The following is a 26,453-nucleotide window of genomic DNA, read 5'->3' as shown; positions in this document are numbered from 1 at the left end:
AGTGGTTACTCAGAAGTCCAAACAACACAGTTCCCTCTCCTTCTGCAATATCATGCATTGCAACAGGTTCTTTCTGAGCTTTATTTATGTCCAGAACCAACTTTGGCACAACAGACAAATCACCAAACTCCTTCTGAGTTTCACATACATTCAGGATCACCTCTGGCCCATCAGGAGGATTTTCATACAACCTCCTTTCAGGTAAACTCTAATCACAAGATTAGAAGCCTTCTCTTCCTTGTTACAAGTTTCCACACTGTCAGCAGGTAACATAGTTACCTTCATGCTTTCCTTGTGCCCTGGCTATATCACATCACTCTGATCAGACAAAGTTGTCATATCTTTACCCAGCAATACACTAGCAACAGGTAAAATAGAAGCACCAGAATCACTTGGTCTCTGGGAGCTATTTATGACATTAACTGGATGCAACCTAGTTACGATATCATCATCCCTAGCAGACACAAATTCAGGACCACTTCCTTCCTGGACTTTAGTTGTATCCAGAATCAACTCTGGGTCAACTGATAAATTTTCAACCATCATAGGCTGACAGGCTTCTTCTGTCTGCTTTACAGACAGAAAAGAGCGGGAAAAACATTTCCCTTTAACAGGCAAACCTGTGACTGGTTTATGTCATCAGCTTGACTGAATAGTTTTAATATCATCCCCAATCAAAAGATCCTTAGGCAATAAATTCCTTACACCAGCTATAACTTCATGTTGAACACCATTCCATTCAAGATGGATTCTGGCTAAAGGCGCACTTACAGTAAACTCATAGAGAATTACAATATTCACACTCTGATTTGGTAAATAATCTTCCTCTTTGACAAAATCTGTTTTAACAAGAGTGATGTTAGAAGCTGTAATTTTCCCTAAACAACTTTTAGCATTGACTTTTACATTCTCTGCACAAATTATGGGATTACCCTCACCTGAGCTCACAGTAAAAGAATTTACATAAAAGGTGGCAGTGTTGGGGTAAATTTGGTTACACACAGACAACTGCTTAGAGTCAAACAACATACCAACATTGTTACAAACTAGATAGATTATATCCCTGTCTTTGTTGTTGAGGGCAATTGTTTTTTCAGGATGATACAGTTCCTGTTGTTCCTTTATTCTCTTGAATTGGAGCTTAAGTCTGTCCACTTTGGCCTTAGCTTGTAGTTCCTGCAATCGAATATATGCCATTTTTGTTCATGTTCAAAACACAAGCGTTCTCTTTCAGCAGCTTCTCCTTCCATATCAGCTATTTTTTGCTTTTGTTCAAGTTCTAGTTGCTGGTTTCTCGCTGCAAGCATTTTCACTGCGTCTGCTTCATTATCACTGGCAATTAACAGATTTTTCAGTTCCTGCTCTGGGGTCTTTTGCTTAAAATACAATCCTCTCTGTAAGCACAATTCTTCCAGGCTTTTTTGGTCATGATCTTGATCATGGGTCACTCACTGCAGCTGATTTTTAACTCTTAAACTCTCCAATATCAATATTAACTTTTGACAAGCGTGTGGTTCTGATCCAAAAACCCAATTAACCTGTGGTAATGTGTATCCAAGCACAACTACGCCACTGTGACTGGGGTCCTAGTGGGGAGCCAGCTGTAGTCACTTAATTAGGGTGAACCCCAAAGAATGGGGCAGACAAATCCCCATAACTCTGGTGGCTATTCCAATACTTAGATTCACCAAACCAGCATAAAACGGCTTCTTTATTACCTTACTGGTTACTCAGAAGACAAACAACACAGTTCCCTTAAAGTGATCCAGCCTCAGGCCTCCATCCAGGTACCCACGTCAAATATGATGAAAATGTCTGTAAACCTTATTTCATCATGTAAAAGAAAAGGTTCTACCAATCCCAAAGGATTGGACACACTACCTCCCAAGTTAATGAATGTTTCAGATCTTACCCAAATATGCGCTACAGCCAGTTCTTATTAACAAAAGTAACATTTGTTAAAAAACAGGAGAGAGAGAGATCAATATACATACAGACATGAGCTCAGTTCATTGAGGTTCAGATTCACAGCAGAGATGGTGAGCTTTGTAGTTGCAAAGAGGTCCTTTAGAATTCAGTTCATAGGTCATAGTCCAATGTCCAAATCTCATATTCAGGAAGTACCAGCATAACTGGGACCTCAGTCTTGCGATTCAAACTTCCCCTGATGAAGCTTAAGCAGATCTGACGTGACAGAATCAGGACCCAAGGATCTTTTATACAATTTCACGTCCTCTTTGAGAAGTTGGAATTTCCTTACGGAACAAAAGGTAATTAGGATGACTTTGAAGAAGGTCCATCACCGGTACTTAGCTATATGAATTAACATAGGGCCATTTGCTTTTTACTCCACCATTCACAGTACGTTTCAAAGAGAGATGAATACCGAGATATCCCGTGTTTACAATTCATTTAAATGATATCAGAATAAGGCATAGACAGGGACTGTTGATTACATTGTCGACTCATACATATTTAAAAACACAAACATTATCTCCCCACATGTCTTCTGTGGGTTATTTCTTTTGCAGAAAGTTTAACCCTTTCTAGTCATGTGGAGGAACCAGAGATCCGTAGGGTTCCCAGTTTTGGTTGGATGTATTCCTGGAGGTTTCATCACATGACATAATCTTTAGTTAATTCCTGTCATTAATTCCTGGAGACGCCAGGACAATTCTGGAGGGTTAGTAACCCTATCTGGAGATGCTCCCACACCCCCCTGGCTTGAAGTAATAATAACAAACATCAAATACATGGTTTCCATCATCAGCACCCCCACTATAAAAATGGTCCATCACCCCTGTTAGGCGATCAATCTGATTTCAGGCTGCCCTCCAAATGTGTAATTACCATCAAGATGTTCTTGAAAAAGGTTTTTAGCCATTCAGTAATATGCTGAAGGATCTATTGTTTTACTAGAAGATTTAGGTTTTGCCAAGTCAATAAGCAAGGCTGATGAAATGGGGATAAAATATGTTGTGGTGCTAGACCACTGGAATACCACACCTCATTCAAATCAGGCCCTAAGGCTACGTGCATTATCCTAATTCGTTCAATGCTGGAGCTGCAAGGCAAATGCTCAACGCTTCTTCTGTGGGTCTAATCAGGAAATACAAAAAGCACATTAATTGTTATTGGACCTCCGGTAGATTTTTATGAGATTTGCTTAAAATCACTACAGAAGTGATAGAGCCTGGCTAGAAGTGCCTATAATTGGTTTTTGAAGACACTGCGGTCTTTAAATATATCCTCAATAAGATTAGAATTGGCTATGAAGCTAATGAAAAGGAGTAAAGATCAAACTTCCCATAGAAATCCAAATGTGGATGAGATTCTGACTGATATCTGGAGACAAATACAAAAGATTTAATCCAAATCTGTCCCTTTTTACAGTTGCTTGACAAATTTATGGCAGATAACATATGCTTAATTGTTTGCAGCACAAAGGCTTAATGTGAAGATGTTGGAATCCTAAAATATGTTAGGTTATTTTCTGATGAGGATATTGGTTACATCTCGGAAAGCCTACCAAATATTTTTCTCGCAGATGTTGTGGGCTGAGTGAGAAGACTCATATAAACTAATGTGGAATGGTGAACTCTGTAACCATGACAAATTGGAGAGCAGTGCAAGGTAATTATTAAGAGCATGATTCTGAAAAATAGAGTCCCACTTGTCCATCTGTTTTTGTGCATGTTCATGCACAGAATGGGCAGGGGGGGTAGATTTGTGTGTGCACATGGATAGATAGGCATCTGTTTTAGTCATGTGTGTACCCAAAAATCCATGATTTGTGTGTACAGATGTGGTAAATGCAGGTGCAAGGAGTAGGCATGGATGTAGGCATCACTTTGTGAAATGAGACCCTAAAGGTCTACAAAGAAATGTGCAGAATAATTTGTGCATTGGAATCAGGGACCAGTTACCTTGAGATCTACTGATGAAAAGCAGTATATAAGAGCTAGGCGTGGTGGTGGTGGTGTTATTTATTGTTGTTAATTACAGTGATAATTAAAGTGACTAGAGAAGAGGGAAGGTAGGTAGTGTTTTGGAATATTTTTCATATTTTCTAATCTAAGTCAAAACTTGGTTTGTAGCATACTCTGTAGAATTGATCAGTAGAACCTCAGAGTTACGAACACCTTGGGAATGGAGGTTGTTCGTAACTCTGAAGTCTGGTTGTTCCTTCAAAAGTTTACAACTGAACGCTGACTGAATACAGCTTTGAAACTTTACTGTGCAGAAGTAAAATGCTGCTTTTAACCATCTTAATTTAAATGAAACAAGCAGAGAAACAGTTTCCTTATCCTGTCAAACCTTTTTTTTAAACTTTCCCTTTATCTTTTTAGTAGTTTACGTTTAACACAGTACTGTACTATATTTGCTGCTTTTTTTTTTTTTTTTTTTGGTTTCTGCTGCTAACTGATTGTGTACTTCCAGTTCCAAATGAGGTGTGTGGTTGATTGGTCAGTTCATAACTCTGGTGTTCGTAACTCTAAAGTTCTACTGTACCAAACTGAAGAACTCTGCGTTGCTTTTGGGAATGAGGTATAAATCAACTGATGCTCAGGCTCTTTTCTTCCTGTAATTATGCTTTATCCCCACCCCCATTTATCTCCAAAAAACTTACCTCCCATATTGCACTTCAGAAATAAAAAGGATTATATTTATTTTTGACCCAGATATTCAGATAACTTGCACAAAATTAAAGGAAAAAGTAATTTCAGAAAGTAGAGCTGGCTTTGCATATAGAGCAGTTCAGAAGTGGGGATATAATTCGAGACCATTTTATTCCCTCTTACATGTTAAAAAATAAACCCTGCATATCCTTTGATATTGCAGATTGGTAGAGTAGTTAAAGTAGAGATTAAGGAAAGTTTAAAATAGTATTAGGAGTATTTAAAAATAACTTTTAAAACCAGAAAGTTTTCTCCCCCTTTGTAGTTTACATTGTGCTCACAGTGTATCTACAAGTGTTTTATGCATAAACAATGCCTGACAGCTCTGTGTTAAATTGCTGTAAAGGTGCTCTTTAGACTGACCAAAGGCTAAGTGCTTTCATTAAACAAGAAGTGCTGTGGAAGATTTAATCCAACATGCCATTTTGTCTGATTCTCCCACAGCTGTCTCTGTGGTTTCTTCCATGGCTCTCAGTGCATGGAATGCCCTTCCTGAGGTGCTTCTCAAGGCCCCTTTGCATTCACTTCCCTCCTGGATACCATCTTTACAGGGATGCTTACCAGAAATTAGCTGACTAAGGGCTAGACTTCACTATGGGGAAATCGACATTGCTGCAATCGATGCAGCAGGGGTCGATTTAGTGGGTCTAGTGAAGACCCGTTAAATCGACAGCAGAGCACTCTCCAAGAAGAGTAAGAGAAGTCGACCAGAGGGCATCTCCTATCGACGTAGTTATTCACGTAGCTGGAGCAGTGTAACTTAGGTAGACTTATCCCCGACAAGCCCTTAGAATGGCAAGGTTGAAGGGTGGTTGGAAATAATCTCTTAATGTCTCTCTGACATTTTTTGTATTGTTATGCTGTATGCTCTCTATATTGTTATGCTGGGCATTTGGCAATCACACCATCTTGTTGAAACTAGTGGGTGTAATAACTACCTTCTACGCAGGCTAAAGGAGGGAACAATTAAATGCTCCTTTGTTTAGCACTAGCTGAAACAATGGAAAATTACTGTCCAAGGGCTGCAAAATGCATACATATAGACATTAAATAATTATATATCTAGTCAGTTGCATAGGTAATTGTCTAATTTGCATGTATAGTTATGCTCTTTGCACCCAATGTACATATTGTGCAGATGCAACTTGGGCAGAGATTTTCAGAGAAGCCTATGTTTGACAACTGAGCTTGACAGCTTGAGTTTGACAAGTCTCTGAGGCTCCTTTGAAACTCCCTTCCTTGTGCATCTATTTTTGACCCTCATAGTCAACACTCAGGCTATTCAAAATCTGTACTCAATAAAAGGAAATACATTAGATTTGTTTGTCTTTTGGTGACTTGGTGGTTTAAAAATGGGTTTTGGGAATGAACTGAAATGAATTTTTTGTAAAATATAGAAATCCTCGGAGGACATTCAGGGTTAACATGAATGGATAATAGTGGGACAGGAATGGAAAGTCTCTTTAACTGGATAGGTTCATTGGTGTATCATTGTGAAGGGTCCCACTGACACATGGGTCAGTGTGGGCCTCACAGCTCAGCCTGGTAAATGGCCACGGTTCTTTTAGTTGATTACATAGTGCAGTAGGCTTTCATTTCTTTCTTTGCTTGTTTCTGTTAGGAATTGTGTCCTGCATTTTGGACCATCCAACCCTCTCAGCAGGTTGCTGTTCTAAAATACTGCGTTCTACTATTTAAGTGTCCAGTGAAGGGATTAAGTCTCAAGTTCTAACTATTAGTCTGAATAGCTGCAATGTTCACCTAGAGCGACAATACTCTCTTCTACCGAGAATTTAAAATGGAGATCTACTATTCAGATTAGCTATTAAAACCTTTGTAATTTTGCCTTTGCAAATAGATAACGTTACTGTAGTGTATGTGGTATTCCCTATATTTCATATGTGGAATACCACAAATACCTCAATTAGTTACTTGCAAAAACAGCTGCAAAGATTTTAACAGCAACCAGTGTGCATAAATATGTATCACTTTTTTGCTTGGTTAGTTAGTTCTTTTTACAATAATTCACTGAGATGAGATAAACTGTAAAATGCCTGCACTGAAAATCTGCCTCTTAGAATCTTTGAGATGACCTTTAATGTATTTTTGTCTTTTTTTAATGTCCTTTTCAAAGAAAAGATGCAATCGTTAATTTGGTCAGCTCTGACGGTAGACCCTGGAGATTATATGTGCTGCAGAACGGCAGTTAAAGGAATGGAAAAGTCAATTGAGGCTATTTCTACATAACGGAAAAGGTTTTCCTTGCACAGGCTTTGGAAAAACTTGCTGGAGGTGGACACCTACCACCGTAATCTGATCTGTATTTTTCCCTTTTGTTTCCTTTTCAAATGTCATATGCGGAGAGAGAACTCTTCTTTATGGAGGGATAGTGGTAAAAGCCAGTTTCCTTGTGGGGAAAAGAATCCCACCCACTTTTTCTTTTTAAAAAAAATCTTTCTATATTTTTAACATAATAGAAAGAGGTAAATAAACTGCTTGTTCTTTCATCCAGTAACTTAAGATGTCTCATTTCATTTCTCAATAGCCTGGCTGAGGCCTTTCCAAAAGGAGACAGCTCTCCTGTGGGTGGTGTAAATCATTTCTGCAGTCGAGACTCAATGCCAACCATGTTGCATCTGAGTTTTTTAAAGACATTTTTCCATTCCAGTAAAAAGCTTCTTTTTTATTGAACCTCACCATAGCATTAAGTTCAGGACATAAATACACCTTGAGGCAGTTACCAATATTGTGAGTCTTTTATAGTGTGTTTTATGAGAACAGGACATATTTTAGTTTTGGTTATTTCATGAGTTCTTATTGGGACAGAGTTGAATTAGAAGTTCAAATTTTAAACTACATATGAAATCAATCTTGAATTGGAGTGAGCTGAAAGAGAGATTGTTCTTACATGTCCCGTTCACTTTACAGACAAGGTGCTGGTTCAGTGCTTTCCAGAGGATTGTCTCTACTGACTTTGGTTTATATACTATTCCTCCTAAGTTTGGTCAAATGCTCCCGAAATGTAAGTTGTTAGTGTCCCTCATTAGTCCATATCGCTTCAACCAGACCAGCATCATTCATGGTGTAGCAGTCCTATTTTTAGGGTTCAGAATTTGCTGTGGGAAACCTTTCTGTGTGATTTTAGCCAATATAATGGCCTATTGTATTTAGGAGCAAAAGAGATCCTAGCAGTGGTACAAGCCCATTCCTAGATGAGGATGGTAAAATTTGTTAATGATGCAAAAGTATTCACTAAATATTTCTTTTCTGTATTTGAAAAAAACACCAGAATAATGTACTTGTATCACATGAGGATAACGAAGGGCTTTCCAGTCCGTTAGTAATTAAGGAGGATGTTATACAACAACTTCTAACAATAAACATTTTTAAATCAGCAGGCCAGATAACGTGTACCCAAGAGTCCTGAAAAGAGTTGACCAAAGAGATCTCTGACTTGCTGCTGATACTATTTCGTAAATCTTGGAATACCTAGGAAATTCCAAAAGACTGGAAGAGTGCTAATATTGTTCTAATATTAAAAAAAAACAACAACAAAAAAAACAGGTGTGATGAGTTGGGTAACGATCAGCTATTTAGCCTGATAACAGTCTCAGGCAAAATAATGAAAAAGCTGATACAGGATACAACTGAAGAATTAAAGGCTAGGAAGACTATTAATGCCAATCAATGTGGTTTTATGGAAAATAGGTCTTGTCAAACAAACTCATTTCATTCTTTGAGGTTACAAGTTTGACAAAGGTAACTGCATAGATGTAATAATATACTTTGACTTAGTACTGCATGACATTCAGATTAAAAGTTAACACTATGCAATATCAATAAAGCACCCATTAAACAGATTGATTAATAACTGTCTGACATCTCAAAAAAGTAGTTTCCAGTGGGGAATTGTCATTGAATGTGGGGGTGTTTCTACAGGAGTTCCACATGGATCAGTACTAGTCCCAATGCTATTCAACATTTTCATCAAGGATCTGGAAGTAAATATAAAATCAGAGCTGATAACATTTGTGGACGAAACAAAGTTAGGAGAGTGATAAATAATGAGTAGGACAGAGCAGTCATACATACCGATTTGGATTGCTTATAAACTGAGCCCATTCAAACAAAATGTATCTTAATACAGCCAAATTCAAGGACATCTGGGACCAAGGAATGCAGGTCAAATCTACAGAATAGGGAACTGTATCCTGGCGAGCAGAGACTCTGAAAAGGGTATAGGGATCATAGTGGACAAGCAACTCAACATGACCTCCCAGTGTGATACTGTGGTAAAAAGGTCTAGTGTATTACTTGGATGTATAAACAGTGGAGTGGAGAGTAGAGGTGGGGTGGTGACCTTTGTATACAGCATTGTGAGACCAATGCTGGAATATTATGTACAGTTATGTGGTCCACATTTTTAAAAAGAATATTGAATAATTGGGTAGGGTGCAGAGAAAAGCCACAAATAATTTGAGGGCTGGAAAATATGCCCTACAGTGAAAGCCTTGAAATGTTTAATTTGCTTAGCTTCTCAAAAAGGTTGAGTGGTGACTGGATTATGATGTACAAGTACCTTCACGGGGAGAAAATACTAAGCACTCAATGCCAGTGCCGGAAGGCTGAGCTCCAGCTAGGAAGAGCTGAGAGGACTGGCTGTGAGAATAGATTGGGACAGAAGAAGAGCTCTGGCTGTGAACGAAGACACCAGAGCTAAGCAGGGGCTTTTGTGTGGTGACTGACTTTATTTTTGGCCCTTAGGGCTGTTAAGAACTATTTTTGCTATTAAACCAGCCCCAGGCAGGGGTGGTGGTAACCCAGAGAGAAATGTATGTGTGCAATGGTTAAGGGGCCCTCAAGAATGGGAAACAGAGGCAGGGTGCTGCAGAATGACCTCTGGCCATGAGGGAGTGATCAGGAAGGGCTCAGGAAACGGCTGATCCTGTGATAGCCTTGCACGTTTGATGTGAACCCTGAGAAAACTTTAAATAAATCTTGGTTTGAGTTTGCCGTGCATTAGTGATCCATCACCAGTTCATTAAAACTCTGTTTGTGTCAGCAATTTGTCCATCAAAGCTTTCTGCAAAGTTTTTTTTTCTTTTCTTTTTTTCTTTCTCTAGATATCTATAAACATTTTTAGACTTCTCATTTGGAGAATATGGGAGTTTAGGCTAGGTTAGGTTACCCATTTCTTTTTTTATCACTACACCACAAAACAGACCTATGATTTAGCATAGGTCATGCCCGCTCCCTCTTAAATCTTCTGAGAACTCACCTACTCTAAAAGCATTCTAGCCACCAGATTACTTTAAAGGAAATTAACTGCTTTTTTTCTTACTTTTCTGTGTAAATAATTATTATCGCAGGGACGTTATGAGTCCATAAATGAGAGAGGACATGTCCATGAGACAATGTTTCTATGATGAGAATCCCTGTTTCACTGGATTGTGCATAAGTACCCAAAACAACCAAATTTCAGTTTAAATGTGTACATTGGAAATGGAGCAGCATCACTACCTAGAATACCTTATTTCAGTAATAATGGTATAGTAATTTTATAGTACCATTTCACTCTACAGGATTACAGCCTTCTAGAGTTACACTCTGGTCTGATAAAATAGTGTGACTTTTATTAGTGCTTATTTGTGGAAGTTTCTGTCTGATTTATTTTTGAAGTCAGTGGAATTTTAAGGGAAAGCTGTTTTGTTTTTCTCCTGTTCCCACTGAGGAACACCCATTCTTCCTGTTCCCTTCAACTTTTTGAACCAATTGCTCTTTGTCATATCATACTATGTCCTCCTAGCCCAAACATCTCAAAAACTCAGTCTGACTATTCCCGTTATAAGACTTTGGAGCAAGAGAATATTACAGGATGTCTCTCTTCATGATTGTCCCTTTGTGGTGTACAGAGAGCAGTCCTGCGAACTAAAGAAAAAATCTTAACCCTTTTGAAGTCAATGGCAAAACTTCCTTTGACTTCAGCGCGGCCAGGATTTTACTCTGAGGCTTTGCAGGACTTAAATGTTAGATGGTTCATAAAGTTTCCAAAAGGTATTTTGATTTGTTTTAACAGTGCTCTGTTTTCATTTAGATTTTGTGTTGGTTTGAAGCATATGATAGAATTAAGAGGCTGTAGTGAGAAAAACAAGATCATGTGACTCTTGCGACAGTTAGGAAACAGAAGAAGCAGAATGGAAGTCAAAAGGAGGCAGGCGTAGTAGTGTAGAATGTTGATGAGGTGTTGATCAGTATACAGGGACTAAACTATGTACAGTACCTAATCCTTGTAGTAATCTGTGCAGAATGTTCTACACCATGCACTACAGATACATTTCCTTTTGATCTGATTTACATTTCTCCTCCCAGCGTGATTACCTGGCAGGTAAGATTACAAAATAGTGAATGAGGATTGTCACTTTAGAGATGTCATTTCAAATGCTAGATGATTTGCCCTCCTCTCCACTGTCCTGAGTCACAGGCACACACTTAAACCAAAGTGTAAGAGAACGAGGAGTTCATAGTGGAGGTGCAAAGCTCAGTACCTCACACTGAGGATAGAAGGAGCCCACTGTATATTTGCACTGTGTTCCCCTAATAAGGTTTCATTTAGCTTTGAGCATTTAATTATGTATGACGTGATTAGATCTATCATTGTTCTGGATATGCTGTACACTTTAAATATCCAGGCCTTCTAAAAATCACATCTAAACAATCAGACTCCCTTCCCAATCCAATTTTAACAGCATGAATTTATCACTATGGTCAAAATGCAGCCTCAAGATTAACACATCCTTCTTACAAACACAGCCTTTCATAATTCTGGAACTGAAGTATGTATATAGTGAGTTTCTAGGTGGGATCTCTACAGTTAAGGCTTTAAGGCAGTTTGCACTTTAACCTATTATCATTTGCTCATATAAATGAACAAACTGTTTGTAGGAAGCAAATTCCTGACAAATGCTGCCTTGTCTGCTGACAGGCTTTAATTTTTATGAATTGCTTCATTGTTCTCAATTTATTCAAATACTTTGTCCGCCCAAATTTCAGCCTATAGATGGGTTGAGCATTTGGATTACTGCCCGTGTCTGCTATTGATGATAGGGTAACTTGATATGTTGCTTCTCTTCTTTGATTGGTTGAGTGCAACTAACACGGAGGGGGGAGTCATGATCATGTCACTGGGCTTTTGATTCTCTCTGGAGATGGGAGAGTAGTTTGTAGAGATAGAAGCCAGGTTGGCTGGTTTAGGGAAACTTGAAGAGATTTTAAACTTTTTTCCTTTTTTGGCCAGTTGGGTCAGGCCTTGCCTGAAACATCACTAGTAGTCTATGCAATGGGCTGGAGACAGGTTTAAAATGAATACTCTGAGTGCATTGAAACAAAGTGGGGTGTGTAGTCTGCAGCAGGGTTTTTGTGTGCCTAATTTTATAGCTCTGTACCAAAGCTCTGTCCAGAGGTTTTGCATGGTTCTATGTGTGAAGGGTCCAATCCCATACCTTTTAAATCCCATTTAACAGGTTAGCAATGGGCCTTTGGCCTAGGGCTTTGCAGTCTTTGGCCTAAGGTTTTCCCCATGGGCACTATATTTGTTGTACAGCAATATTTTCATATATCTAACAAAGTTATTTTTTGAATATACTAGTCTCCAATTTTTTTATCACTGTTCACTGCAGTCATTGTCACAAACAAATTAATAATTGTGGCATGACTGTAAGCGTACAGTTCCTCTTACTCACTTGTTGTCATGGCTCTGGTCAGTTCTTGTGCTGTGTTTATGAAGTTTCTTGTGTAGAACAATAGTTCGTATATACCCAGGCTATTTTGTTTTCAGTTGATTGGTCTCTAGTTTACTGTCAGCGTTCACCACAGTGACTGGCACACAGTCACTGTGGTGTGAATGTGTGTTCCCAGTCCTAGTTGAGATGGTGTGGCTGGATCCCTATGAGAGCCATTCATCAGGGCTCTGACTCTGTAGTCTGGGGAACATTTTGTCGGATTGTTGCTTTGTTGCATGATGTAGAATTGCTCTATTTTTATCTGCCTTTTACTGGGCATCAGCACACAGTGAACAAGGGAAGCAGGATTGATTTTAGACGCTGTGCAAAATCCAAGGGACGGTCCTAATATAAGAACCCCGTTCACAGCTTCACTGTTGCAAAGTAGCACTTTTGCTGGCACACCATGGTGATCTGCTGCAGAGAAATATTCTTCTTGGGCAAATTGGGAAAATCAGGAAGTTGGCTAAGTAGACGTTGGCTACGGACTTGAAATTTGTTATCCATGCACATTTAGTGTGAGCAAAACTTTTCACATCGTGAACATGAAAATTGATTTCTAATCTGCTGAAATGTTCATGAATATTTTTTCCCTACTATTCGTTTAGATCTAATAATTCAGAACTTTCAAAAAAATTTCACCTTTTGGGTTTATTTTCTAACCAAAGCTGATTTCCTTGCATATAGTTTGGGGGTGGGGGAAGCACAGCCATTTTCGGATGAGAGGAGATTGAATAATAAATTGTAACTATTATTAAAAAAAAAAAGAGAGAAAATATTTCATCTTTTTGTGGACAGCTGTACCACACAGGTGGGGTTTGAATGTTTATATTTGGCATGGAAATAGCTCTCATGGGCAACTGCAATGGCTTTTAAAACATAAACGGCAGAAAGACCCTTGTACTATCTACCTCTATCTATATATTTTTTAAATTCCATTACCAAAATAAAATATGATAACAAATATCCCCCATCTCCATTTAATAGTGGAAGAAGAGACACATGATATCTCTCTCCCCACTCACCTCCATTCCAGAGTTTGTTAGGTTTTTGTACTCCCATTGCTGAATGAAGGAGCAATATTTTTGCATGTAGATCATTTCAATAGTGGTAATTTCAAAAAATAATCTTTCTTCCTTTTGGTAGCATGCCAATGGGGGATGATAACTCTCTTTATCTCAATTACTTTCATAGAAACAAGCTTCATCAATAAACTCTTTCTTTGCACATGGCTTTCTGTATAAGATTTCTAAGGGTTTTTATTGTCAGCCGCTAAACTGAATTAAAATAGGATTGGTGAAGATGTCATGGTTGCCATGTCTTCACCCATGCATATCCTCTTGTCTTGTAGATTGTTCTCCTGGCTCTTATTCCTGACTCAGAGCTATGTAAAACTTTTTTTTTCATTCAGCTGTTTTATTTATGACATCGGGATTTAACAGAACCCTTATATTTGCCCTGTACATGTGTTTTCAGTAAAGCAGTATTGATGGGAGGCTTTTTAACACAGCAGTGTTGTAGAGGTCATCAGCTGGGTATTGTCAAGGATCCAGATCTCGGTCTTATTTTAAAGTAAAGCTGTATTCAAAATACTTTTTATGTGCTTTAGTTGTGTTTCCTAGCAGTCTAGATTTTTGCCTTTTTTTTTCAGATTTCAACCATATCTTTGTCTACCTCAGACTATCTCTGGAACATTTGTAGTATCAGTGTTTGGATAAGTAGACTGCCTCCAAAAATTATGAACTCACGTTTTTCACATGTTGCAAACTGGGAAGATTGATCTTGCTTGGCCCATGTGGGTTTAATCTACTGAGTTTACCGTATCTCAGTCCAGTGACCTGCTGGATATGTGTCTCTATTTGTAATGACTCATTTAATATACATATAAATATAGGCAGAGAGCAAGATAGAGACCAGGCAGTGTATTAACGCTAAAGGTTGCTATGCTATTTTGGAAAACAGTACTGTTTGCATTATACATCCTGATCATGTACCAAATCGGTCATTATACAGAATGACTGAAGAGCCAAGGATGTGAGACTCATTATTATTGGCTTTGTATAATCAGGACTGTTTCTGTAGATTATATATTTCATCAGTTTTTTGGTAGGAAAGGTAGTTTACAAAGAGATATGTAGTTAGAATATAAATAGCTGTGTAATACAGCATTTGCTATTTATTTTTAAACAACATTAAAGATATACTATATAAAGAGAGCTTGGTGGGTCTGTAGAGAATCTTTTATTAGCAGTATATTAAATGTGGTAACTTCCCCTGAAAAGGTAAGTATACGTGTTAACACAGGCAGATTCTGATTTAATTGTCTTATCTCAACAGAGGCTTCCGGCCCTAATTAGAATTCGTGAAAGCTTAAGAAAGGTTTAAAATAAATCACTGTACTATGTGTTCATTCCTGGAGTCTCTTCCTTTATATTTTTCTCAAGTTCAGGCCTGATTTTGACAAGTGCTTATTACTTTTCGGACTCTCATACAGAACCAACGGAACAAAGGATCTATCTGTGTCCCCATCTCTGCTCTACGTAGGTACGAGAGAGTAAACTGTACAATGCACCTGGCATTGCTACCAAAACCAGCTGGAGCTCTGAAAGGCAGCTTCTCCAGAAAAGACTGAAAAGTTTCAAAACTTCGAGGTCAGGAGATGTGCCCTTTCCTTGCTACCTTATTTATTTTTTAAAAAAAGAAGCAGTCTCTCACCAAGTGGGCTACAAAATGGGAAAAAGGTATGGATGACAAAAAACTTGCTAAAAAGAAATATGGGCACTGAAGAGACCTGGCATTCAAAGAAATTACAGGTGGGAACAAAGAAATTACAAGTGAGAACATTACAGGTGGGAACATCGAAGCGAGCGGCAACCAGGTTTTAATCACGAAGTCTTCAGTAATGAACTGTAAAATAAAAGTCAGAATGAATGCACTACTAGCAAAACATGATAGTCACTAAAAACCAAAATCGACCTGCATTGACGTCAGCAGAGTTACAATTGGGGCATATTTGGCTCACTGAGTTTTCTCCTTATTGATCATGCTTTAAGAACTTTCAGTGATATGCAATTGCCAAGTATTAGGAATGTTTTACATGTTATAACAATAACTAACTCTTCCTCTCTACTGGGAGGGAAGTATGTAATTATTGTAATTATCATCCCCAATTAGCTGATTGGGAATCTGAGGCAAAGGGGTGAAGCGACTTGCCCAAGTTCACGGAGTAAGTCTATATAACACAGCTGGGATTAGAACTCAGAACTAGAGCCGGTTGAAATTTTTCATCAAAGTGATACTCTGATGAAAAATGCTTTGTTTGCAAAACTGAAAATTTCCTCCCTGGCTGCTTGCCTGGCAGGCTCTAGTCAATTTAACTTCTTGCCAGTGAGACTGACAAAAGCTGTCCTGGACTTCTGCCAAGGCAGAGAGCCTTGACACTCTGTCTCCCCAGACAGAGTGCCCAGCATCCCAGCTGTCTGCCTCTCCAGTTCCCAGAGTTGGGGAGGAGGCAGGAAGGCTGAGCGCCTGGGCTCTCTACTCTCCAGCTACCAGAGCTCCTTGGGGCCAGAGAGGGTGAAAGTGACAAGAGCCTTTCTGGTGGGCAGCTGGGAAGCCAAACAATTCTCTTTTGGTTCTTCCAAATCAGATTTTTTTCTTGAAAGCCCTACCTGTGAAAAATGTTGCATTTTTGCCATTTTGTCCTGTGTTTGGGATGACTGACTCCCCCTCTCCCCTGCCCCCCCTCCCCACCGCAAGCCTGACATTTTTCACAGGAAAGGATTTCCATTTTCCAGCCAGCTCTACTCAGAACTTCTCAACTCTCCATGTACTTTTTCTTCCAAAGTGTGACATGGCCCAGGGCTTATGATGTTACCCTTTGGTTTCAGTTGTATGTGTAATACAAGATTCTTTCAGTTTCTCCTTTTTTTTCCAATGATGCCAATACCCACATTTATGAGGATGAGTTGCTTCCCTGATGGAAACATCTGTGTGAAAGAATTCCACATTCTGGGAAGAGAATAGGAAGCATTCTGCTTTTCCAAACTGCAACTCTGAACAGCTTTTGGGGATATGATTCTGATAAGTTCACTTTTCATTTGCTATTTTAAACTTCAGAATTCTTTACAGTATGTATTATGATTAAAGTGCAGCAACAAAGAAATGTTTGTGTACTTTGACTTTGTTAAGCATCACAAGATCCTAAAAGAAAACAGAAGTGACTATTATTGGAACTTTAGGCCTCTTGATTGAATTCAGATGCTATTAATTACGCACAAAGTAGCCAAAAGTACACTAAATGTGATTTAGCCTACTATATTAGGCTTTTAAGTTCTGCTTCACCCTTGGAGCAGTATGTCTTTTGTTTCTGCTTGCTATGCCTGTGTCTCCTGTACACTATATGAAAAGAACAGCTTACAGTAACAATGAAGACCACATCTTTTCTGGGGAATGTGTGTAAACCTGTGTTACATCTTCCATTTGTTTGAGAGAGGCCTGATTTCAGGTGTCCTCTGCTGGGCATCTAAGTGGCTTCTTGAACCTGAGAGTGGGAGGCACAGCAGTATAGATACCACAAAGCTGGAGCTAGCATCCTAGAATTCCATTTTTCAAAAAGAAAATACTGTAGGGAGAGGGCCAGGGCACTTAGACTGGTGTTACAGACTCCCATCAAATAGGTCAGCTGGAAGTGGGAGGGAAAACTGGCTAGTAGATAAGGGAGGTGGCCCAGGAGAGTGGAATGGATAGATTGTGGGGAGCGGAGACTTGTATGTGTGTAAGTATCAAAGTAAAAGCTCCTGGGAGTGAGTGACATGCCAAGGGTTTAAGACGGGGCTTGGCACTGAGTGACATGCCCCTGGTCATACACAGCCATGGGGAGTGTTGCATTCACAAGGGCAACCGAGTTATTTAACCATTTATTCATTTTATTTAACCAGCTGCTTGAAGGAGGAATAAACATTTATTCTTTTGCTCCACTGAATTTAGTAATTGGAACAGGCTTACGTCCAAAAAGGCTTATCTGGATATAAAGAATTTTGGGGCAGGCTGAATGGTAATGATCATTCATTATAAATTATCATAAATGATCAGATGTAATGTGAGAATATTTAGTGCAATGCTTTATTTTAGAGCTATGCAGTATGATATCATTTTTGCAAATACGAACATGCATATTCATAAAATATTCATTAAAATATGCAATTGCTAGTTTCTTTATATAGAATAACGAAATTGGTGGACTATGGCCTTTATAGGTTTGCATTTGGGGAGGAAGTGAATGTAGGCCTTAGATAGTAGTTACATGTGGGTTAATTATGGATTTATGGTTACTGCGGTAGGTGGACATTAACACAATGGCATTGTACATTATACCATGGCCATTACATTATTTCCTATACTTGTATTGAAAGTATTGTTTTGCGTGTTTGAAATGTGTAAAAGTGTCTAGATTCTGGAATAGGTGCTTGTTTAGAAATAAAAGGCAAATAAACATTTCAGAATTGTGTTTTAAAATTAGGCTCTTAAGTCCTTATTTAGGCACCTAAATCAAAAGGGCACTTTTCAGAAGCGGGGAGCAAGCAAAAATTCCAGTGGGATCTACAGGTTTGGGGAAGGTCTGAAGGCCACAGGAAGAAATTGGGAGTTGTTTCAGGGAAGGAAATGCAGAAGGAAGAGAGCCTGGAGCATCACAAAAACAGGGAAAGGGGAAAGAAACTTAGAAAGGACTTGAGGAAGGAAGAGAAACAAAAGGCAGAAATAGCAGTGCTCCTAACAGTGAATATATTTTTCCCTCAGAGTGATGCTGAAAGTGACTTAATTTTAACAAAATTATTTTTTTACTATATAAGAGTCATATTCTATCCTTGATCGTTGTGGGAGTCCTCTTGTAGATTGGGGGGCATATATAATGGTACATTTATACCCCAGCCCACGGGTCATAATTTAAAAATGGAATTTGATGTTCTCCTGCACTCCTGCTGAAGACTTTCACGTTAGGGAGGAGTGGGTCTAACAGAGTGTGGATTAGCTATGACGATTGATTAGTCTCGTATACAATCCCCTAATTGTACTGTGGCAGTGAGCTAAAAGAAATTGGAAATATATGCCTTGGCAACTGCTCTTACCATGAATTATCTGATTGTGAGAGTATAAATCCTGTTCTTTAAATAAAACTGTGGCCTGTCCCATGTGGATTTGTCTGGGATGTCGATATATGTGTGCTTTTTGTGGCAGTGACTTTAGTTTTGAGAAGGAAGCGGATGCAATAGAAGGCAGTGTTTCTGCAGAAAGTGGAGTGTGTTCCTTTATTTATGCTGCCTGAGGTGTCAGGCTGTGCATGTGAAAGGCTCAGAAAGAGTAATTCCTTCTAGCCACCACCTGCTGCCGTAGAGAGGGAGTTTTAAAAAATATATTAATGAAATTACAGCTACTGGGGAATGTGTTGAAATCAAAAGTCCTGTGTTCACAGTCACAGTGTGATCATCGAGCTGCACTTGCATTCCAGCTTGTTAGTGACTTTCCCCATACAAATGATGTATTGAAGCCAACAAAAGTTTCAGCTATGAAAATGAGGGGTGTGTGTGTGTGTGTGTGTGTGTGTAATTCACATGCTTTCTTCTGCTAAACCAGAAAAAATAAAATGTAGAGATATATGGTAGTGCCAGATTTTAGATCTTATCTCACCATTGTTATATTTCCCTGAGATAGCTGTTTTGGGAGAGGAAAGAGCAGTCTGCTTTTCGTTAGTATGAGCTTTCAGTAACATAATGTTGTTTTGAAACTACGTAGGCAGCCTTGCTACATTCCTAGATGCTTTGAAAACCCAGGCTCTGCTTCTTTGAAGTCCAAAGTTCTCATCGGTGAGCTAATGCGTACTAGGAATAAATCCATGTGCTCCGTACAATATGCTGTAGAACACTGCTTGTCCACACCCAGTCTAACTGAAACTCCTCTTTATCCAAATATGGGGATTTCCACAGAGGAGGCAGCCAGGCTCGCAGGAAAGAGTAAAAGCTGGGGTTTGGGATTTTTTTAATCTGAATTTGCTGTGTGATCTTGGGCAAATCAGTTCACCTCTCTCTTGTCCCATCCACAAATATAGCTAATGATAGTGAGCTAGCTTTGTTTTTAGGGTTTACTAGATTATTTTTGTATAGAGCTTTAAATATTCAGTGCTGTATCAGTAAGCAGAGAAATGAAGAGCTATTAGTAGTAGTGCCAGGACCCCATTGTGCTTGGCACTGTACGTACATGTAATGAAGAGACTGTCCTTGGCCCCAAAAGTTTACAGTCTAACTGTGGGTATGTCTATACTGCAATCATGGTGTATTATGGAAGGTCACGTAGACATACCCGAGCTAGCTTTAATCTAGCTATCTTGTATACAAGTAGCAGTAAAACCACGGTAGTGTTGGCTTCAGCATGGGCTAGCCACATCCATATTTACCCAGGATTCCAGGTGGTTTTGCACATACCACTTGTGTGTGCATGTATGCGCTAAGTATCTTTAACTATAGGACTTGTGATTGCGATTAAGTTTTTAACCGATAAACACTGATAAAACCCCACTGATTTTAAAACAATGAAATTGGTGTTTGTCCAATAAACAACAAAAGTGGTTATTTGTCTATACGGAGCAGTAATGTGGATATGGGGTTGTGAATTCTAAAGCACACTGACATGTTGCGCATTAATTGGTTCATATACACTCATGTGCACAAAAACACATTCCCTAGTGTGCTTTAATGCAGTGCTGTTTGAAAGAGTACTATGTTAAAGCACACTAAGGAACATTACAAAGAGATTACTCATTGCCATATATACTGTAATACATGCTATAGTATACATTGCTCATTACAGTATAAACAAAGACTGAGCTCCCCCATTTTTTGGACATCTACACACAACTCAAAAATAAACCCTGAAAAATTAAATTAATAAACACCAACAAATAGAAGTCCTAGTTATTTCTGCTGCTGCTGCTGCTTCTCTGAATCCCAGTTACACCGTTGAAGCCCTGTTTATCACTGTGGTTTTGATGTCCACTGAAACTTTTTGGATTTTTTTTAAAGGCTGTGATTTGTCAGCAGTGCTTTTCAAGTTGCAAAAATGGCTGTGCCTTTTGATACTTTCTCAGCATAGATGTGTCGTGGTGAAAAATGGTAAAGCCACAGAGCTGCTTGTGGCCCTGACTTTTGTTAACAAATAATTGAAAGTAGAGCTGCAGAAGTGATTAAAAAAGTAACAAAAATGAAGCTGATTTGATTTAAGGGCTTTGGAGCATTTTCCTCGAACCTGTCATCAAAATTTCCAAGTGTCCTTTAGAAATCAGAATCACTTGGGGCTTAATGGGAACCTGGGGTGTGTGCCATGCGTGTATGATTCAAGTGCCAGGAATGAAATGTTCAGCTGTACCAAAGTGGAGGAGCAAAGTGAGATTAAATCCAAGAACAGTAATCTTTCTAATATACTTGGTCACATTTTTCAAAGCATCATTATGTAGTTATGTCCTAGAAAAATACATGTAGAATCTGAGGAGAGAATTGCTTTCTTGCTGTGTTTTAAATGGAAGTATCCTCTAGGAGATCTTTTTAGTGTCTCTGTAAGAATATGAGTAGAAAGAGCAGAACAGGTGGTGTAATTAATAGCTGGGCAGGATTCACTCTATCAGCTTTAATTAAAGACAAGTGGGTATGTGAAATGTATTTCCCCGGGGCTGTGCTGAGGGAATATCCACACATAATTAATCTAGCTGCTGGAAGTCACAATTTCATCACTGAAAGAAAGCAGAAAGAGACCTCAATGAACAATAAGGGCACACTTCAACATCCACTTAAGTCAACGGAAATATTTCCAGTGACTTCAAAGGGCATTGGATTGGACCCTGAAGGTTCATGTTAATGTTTTGTAGTCATTAAGAACTTGATTTTGCCATATTGTATTAGTAGGGCTGGAAGAAATATAGGTTTTATCTCATTACCTGTGCTGTTAATTGGTGTATGTTTACATAGGTGGTTGGGTACAATTTAGTAAGACTGGTGATTTGGCTGGGAATTTGTGTTTTGCTGTTACAATATGCATTTATTCCGTATAGTCTTCTTTTACTTTCTTACATATGTATACAGTGTGCCTGTATGTTCATGCAATATTGTTTGAAGGGATATTATATATGTGGTATTTATTAGAACTCCATTAGCCATGCAGGTTTTGGCAGTCTTATTATTTAACATTTTGTATACAGTATAGCACCATAGGCATCCATGGTGATCTACAGAGAAAATAAAGGAATGGTCCCTGCCTCAAAGAGCTTACAGCCTCAGTTTAGGTTACTGTAACCTGACTCTGCAGGGGATACTTGTAGGGATTGGTAGTGGACCAACCATTGCAGATCTTATTGGAGGTTTAGATGTACAGTAGAGTAGGTTGTATGAATGCCCATCCCCCCAGGTCCCTAATGGTTGTGGATATGAACTGATATTTTGTGAGCTTGGCTAGAATCTAAACTCAGAGGTGATTTTTAGGAGGTTTCTGGGTTCCAGTCAAAGGATTTGCAAAGCACTAATGCTTGCCTTGAAACAGATGTTGAATAGGCTACTTGGAATGCTGGGTTAGCGCACTGGCGCTTCACCTCTGGAGAGCTAATCGCGTCACAGAGCTACATCATTTGTCATTATTGGCAGCCCCTATTCAGAAAAGACCTCTTACCACTTGCTGGTCAGGACTGGAAACTTGGCCTGTCTCTAAGCTTTGCTTACATGTGCTCAAAGGAGTGTATTTATTTCCTCAGTTTCATATGCATCAAATTCATAACTAATATTTTAATTAAACATTCAAGAGAAATATTTGGATATGAAAATCTGAGATGTTCGCCGTTTCTCTACATACAGATATTCAGAAGTCTGGTTTCCGAAAACTATACTAAATAGTATGGTAAAGAACCTTTAATCCTACCTTTTAACAGAAAACAGAATTCAGGCTCCGTATGTAGTGTCAAGGGTTGGGGGCGGGAATTTGGTAACCTTGGTTTAATGCCGAAGGGAAAGCAATCCATATTAAGGCGCTGTCCCCTCCAAACATAAGTAGTGTGGCACAGTTTAATACAACTGGCAAGTCTTTTTTGTAGTAAAGCCAAGAACTCAGTGGTTAAGGAAATTGAATCACCCCCTCTCTCTCTTTCCAGAGGTGGTGTTTCTGCCAGGCTAAGGTCGATTTCAGGGCATTGTGTGAAAGATGAAATTTCCACCACTGCACTTGTGAAGCCTTCACATTTGTAGCCCTGTCTGTCCACTTATTTTCCCAACATGGCCAAAACAAAGTTTTCTCTTTCTGATGGGAGGGGTCAGCATTACAGATGTGCTGCCTCTGCATCTGACAGGTTTTAAATAGAGATGACACAGACCCAAAGCCCTGGATCTGAAAGCCCCTGAATATCACAAAATGTATGGTTTGGTTCCATATGTTTCATTCTTAACGTCAGGTCCTTAGGTTCCACCCAAATGGCCTGATTTATGTATTTTCTTAAGTGCAAATTTTGATTCCATTGAAGTGAGTAGCAAACTTCAGTAGAACAAGGATTTAGCCCATGAAGCCCTATTTCATGGCGCTATAACTGTTTTGATCCTCCACCTAGTTCTGGTAGAATGTATCAATTAATGTTTGGCAATGAAAAGAATGGGTTGCCTGTAGATGCCAGCTACCTTTCCCAGCATCATCTTAATATAAGTTCTGAATGTGCTGTTCTCTTTCTTGCTACTTACCTGTGCACATATGCTTTTACTGAGATGGTCACAGGCAAATAATTCTCTTGTTCATTTCCTTTTACAGAGACGAGTCAAAGATGTGATATCCCCAATTGTGTTTGAAGCAGCATACAGTCTGGGGGAACATGTGATGGGAAAGGAAGAGAAGGAACTACCTGCTCTCAAGCCCATTCTCCGCTGGAAGAAGGGAAAGAAGATAGCTCAGAGAAATCAGGTCAGGCCTTGATGGTTCCCCCCCCTCCCCGCCCCACTTCTCCATGACTCTGTTCCAAGTAAAGGAGAGAGATGTGTTATCTATTCTGAATTGGCAACAGAATTAAACACATGAAGTGATCGCCAATCTGGAAGTGTTACTGTTGTCAAAGCTTGTCATTTTGCCGAAATCATTCCATTACTTCAATTCAGATTTTAGGTTTTGGTGGGTAAGTGTATGCTGCTGGAGAGACATTTGTCCATACTAAGGTCTGTCTTTCCTTCTTTCTTTTGCTAGTATCACGGCAGCTCTACCATGTTTTGTAGACCTGCTCTGAGTGACTTTAGGTAACATGGGGGTGAGATCCTTTACACCCCGCCCCCCCCCAATTCCGGCCCCTTCATGCTGTGTAAAAGAGATGGAATGGTGAAAAGGGGCTCTAAAAGCCCTGGTTCCTGCCAGGGGAGGATTTTCACCTTTTCACAGGCAGCACAGAAGACCGCTGTAAGGCTGCTTTCTGAAAACCCCCTAACAAGCCCTAGGAGTTGAGGGGTGTGTCTGAAGTGAGGCTGCCGGTGGCAGCCCTGTCAGGAGATTCCAGGGAGGCTGTAATTTAGACACAACTTCAGAGCTGTCTAAGTTATGCCGGGGGATCTTCAGCCCTCAAAGCAGCCAGGGATTGGGAAGGTGCAAAGATCACTTAAAGCTGCTGTATTCTCTCTCCCCTTGGACTGTGTGTTCTGTGCTGCACCTGCTGGAGGAGCAGCACCGTATTGCCTCTGTGGTGTAGAGAACACTGGCAGCCACTGTTTGCTCCCCACAATTGTTATCCCTACCCATGCTGCATTGGTTAGACAACGGTGGGACTTCCTTCAGCAAGTCACGTGTAGCCATATATTGGTATGGCCCAATCCTTCTCCCATTCAGTGCAAACGGACTTTTTACATTAGCCTCACTGGGAATAAGAGAAGCCTCTTAGTTTTCAAATACTCTTTCTTTAGAAAGCTAAGATCCTTTAAAAACATCTTCATAGAGTTACACTCTCATGATAAATGGCAGGTAATTCAATGTAAAACACTTGTTTTATCTGGAAGCCTCTCAGCATTCTAGGCATTTAACAATGGATTGTCAGATCTGCTTTTAACCTATTGGAAACTTTATCACAAACTATATATTCAGCAATGCATTGTCATGCATAACATTTCCTTCTGACTAATAATAATGATGATATGCTTTTGAAGTTTTCATGGTGCTCAAATCTGCAGGCCCCTGAGTTGAAAGGCATTGAACTAAAAGTTAGCTAAACTTTGGCATTGAACTAAAAAGGCATTGAACTAAAAGTTAGCTAAAATATTCAAAGATACGTTCTTTGTGACACATAAATGTGTGTTTTGACTTGATCTACCATTTGGCCTTTAGCGCTTGAATTTATGGATATGCAGTATTCAGATAGGTGCATTTTACTTTGAAAAGTTAATTTAAAAAAATTGAATTAACTCCAGTGTTGTTTAGAAATATTTTTGTAAAGGGGCTTTGCATGGCCAATATGTGCATATTGTACTCTTGCAGATATAAAGTGGGAGTTAGTTGCATAGTAGAGAGCTCTTTCACATACAGCGTGGCTGAAAACTGAATCGCTTATTTAAGTTACACTTTTTTAAAACCTGCATTTAACAGGAGAAGGTCAGGTCTAACCCAGGGGCGCTGGGATGCAGTGTCAGATCAGTATTAAAATAGCTAGATATACAGATTATGAAGCACAGAAAGAAAAAACATTTCGAGAATTTTCCTGACTTGTTTTCTGCTGCAATTTGGATGGGGAAAAAAGAGCTAGTTTAACAGTCCCTTCCCATGTGCCCTCCAGATGTTGGATCTCTTAATTGAGGAAGACAAAGATTTGAAGTTAGGGTGATCTCAGCTGATAAATGGGGCTGTGTTTCAGATCTGCTATGTCAGTTTCAATGATCAAATCCTGCTGAATAGCCTTTAGGAACGGCAGTGTAACTTAAAAAAAATTAACCAAATTAACGAAAGCTTATGCTCAAATAAATTGGTTAGTCTCTAAGGTGCCACTAGTACTCCTTTTCTTTTTGCTAATACAGACTAACACGGCTGCTACTCTAAAACCTTAAAAAAAATTGTATCATGTCCCAGTTACAAATGATCTTTGAAAACCAAGTAGGATAATAGTAAGGGTAATATCAAACTAATCTAATGAAAGGACCTACTTTTTCAAAGGAACTTGTGACTTTGGGTTCCTCAACTTTTGGAAGTTGAACTTGAGACACATTAAAGACTCCAATTTTCAGAAGGTGCGTACTCAGCACTTTCTGAAAATCAGGCTCCTTTAACAAGTTGGGCACCCAAAAACTGAAGCATCCAAAGTCACTTTCGAAAGTGTAGGCCAATAGGGTGTGTGTGTGTGTAAGTGTAAGTAATATTAGTGCCAATCACTGTGGTAATTAGATACTATATGGACAGTGACCTCTGGTTTTCAAAAATCCTGAATAAAATCATCATGATTCTGTCAACCTAGTCAAAACTGACATTTTCAAATGGAAGATATTACTACTGTCATTTAAAAAAGACATTGTAAATTGCTGTATTCTAATCAGTACTGATGACTTATTTTTGTGAATAAATGCGTAAGTAGAGCTGGACAAATCTTTTTAGCCAAAGTGTTTTTCGGCAAAAGATGCAGATTGGGCAGCACTGACAATACATGTTGAGAATTCTTGTCAATTTTGCTGAATTTTTTCAATTCAATCTAAAAATAAATATGCAAAATGTCACAATGAAACATGTTGACATTTGTTTAAAGAAAAGGATTCATATTTTTCTTTTCAAAATTGCTGTTAAAATTTTTTAAAATTTTATATAAAAATGTGAAATTTAAATTTAAATTTTCATTTTGACTCCAAGTGATTTTTTCTGATGTTTTGTTTTACTGAAATTTTTTAAAAAAATTTTCAGTTCCACCTGAAATAATTCAAGTTGCCAGCGAAGTGAAAAATTTATTTGCACTGAGATGGGCAAAAGT

At 38.9% G+C, this 26,453-nt stretch overlaps 1 protein-coding gene across 3 annotated transcripts in view; it reads left to right on the top strand.

Moving 5' to 3' along the window:
- ITGA9 (integrin subunit alpha 9) overlaps positions 1-26,453 on the top strand; it is a 291,928-nt gene that overhangs the window by 123,314 nt on the left and 142,161 nt on the right. For all 3 annotated transcript variants that reach the window (XM_007057218.4, XM_043540653.1, XM_043540651.1), the window contains one exon: positions 23,285-23,434. In XM_007057218.4, coding sequence (XP_007057280.2) covers positions 23,285-23,434 — 150 coding nt within the window. The remainder of the gene's footprint in view (positions 1-23,284; positions 23,435-26,453) is intronic.

Source organism: Chelonia mydas, chromosome 2 (genome assembly GCF_015237465.2).
Source record: "Chelonia mydas isolate rCheMyd1 chromosome 2, rCheMyd1.pri.v2, whole genome shotgun sequence".
NCBI lineage: Eukaryota > Metazoa > Chordata > Testudines > Cheloniidae > Chelonia > Chelonia mydas.
Note: the sequence above shows the minus strand (reverse complement) of the source record. Positions and strands in the feature narration are given on the sequence as shown.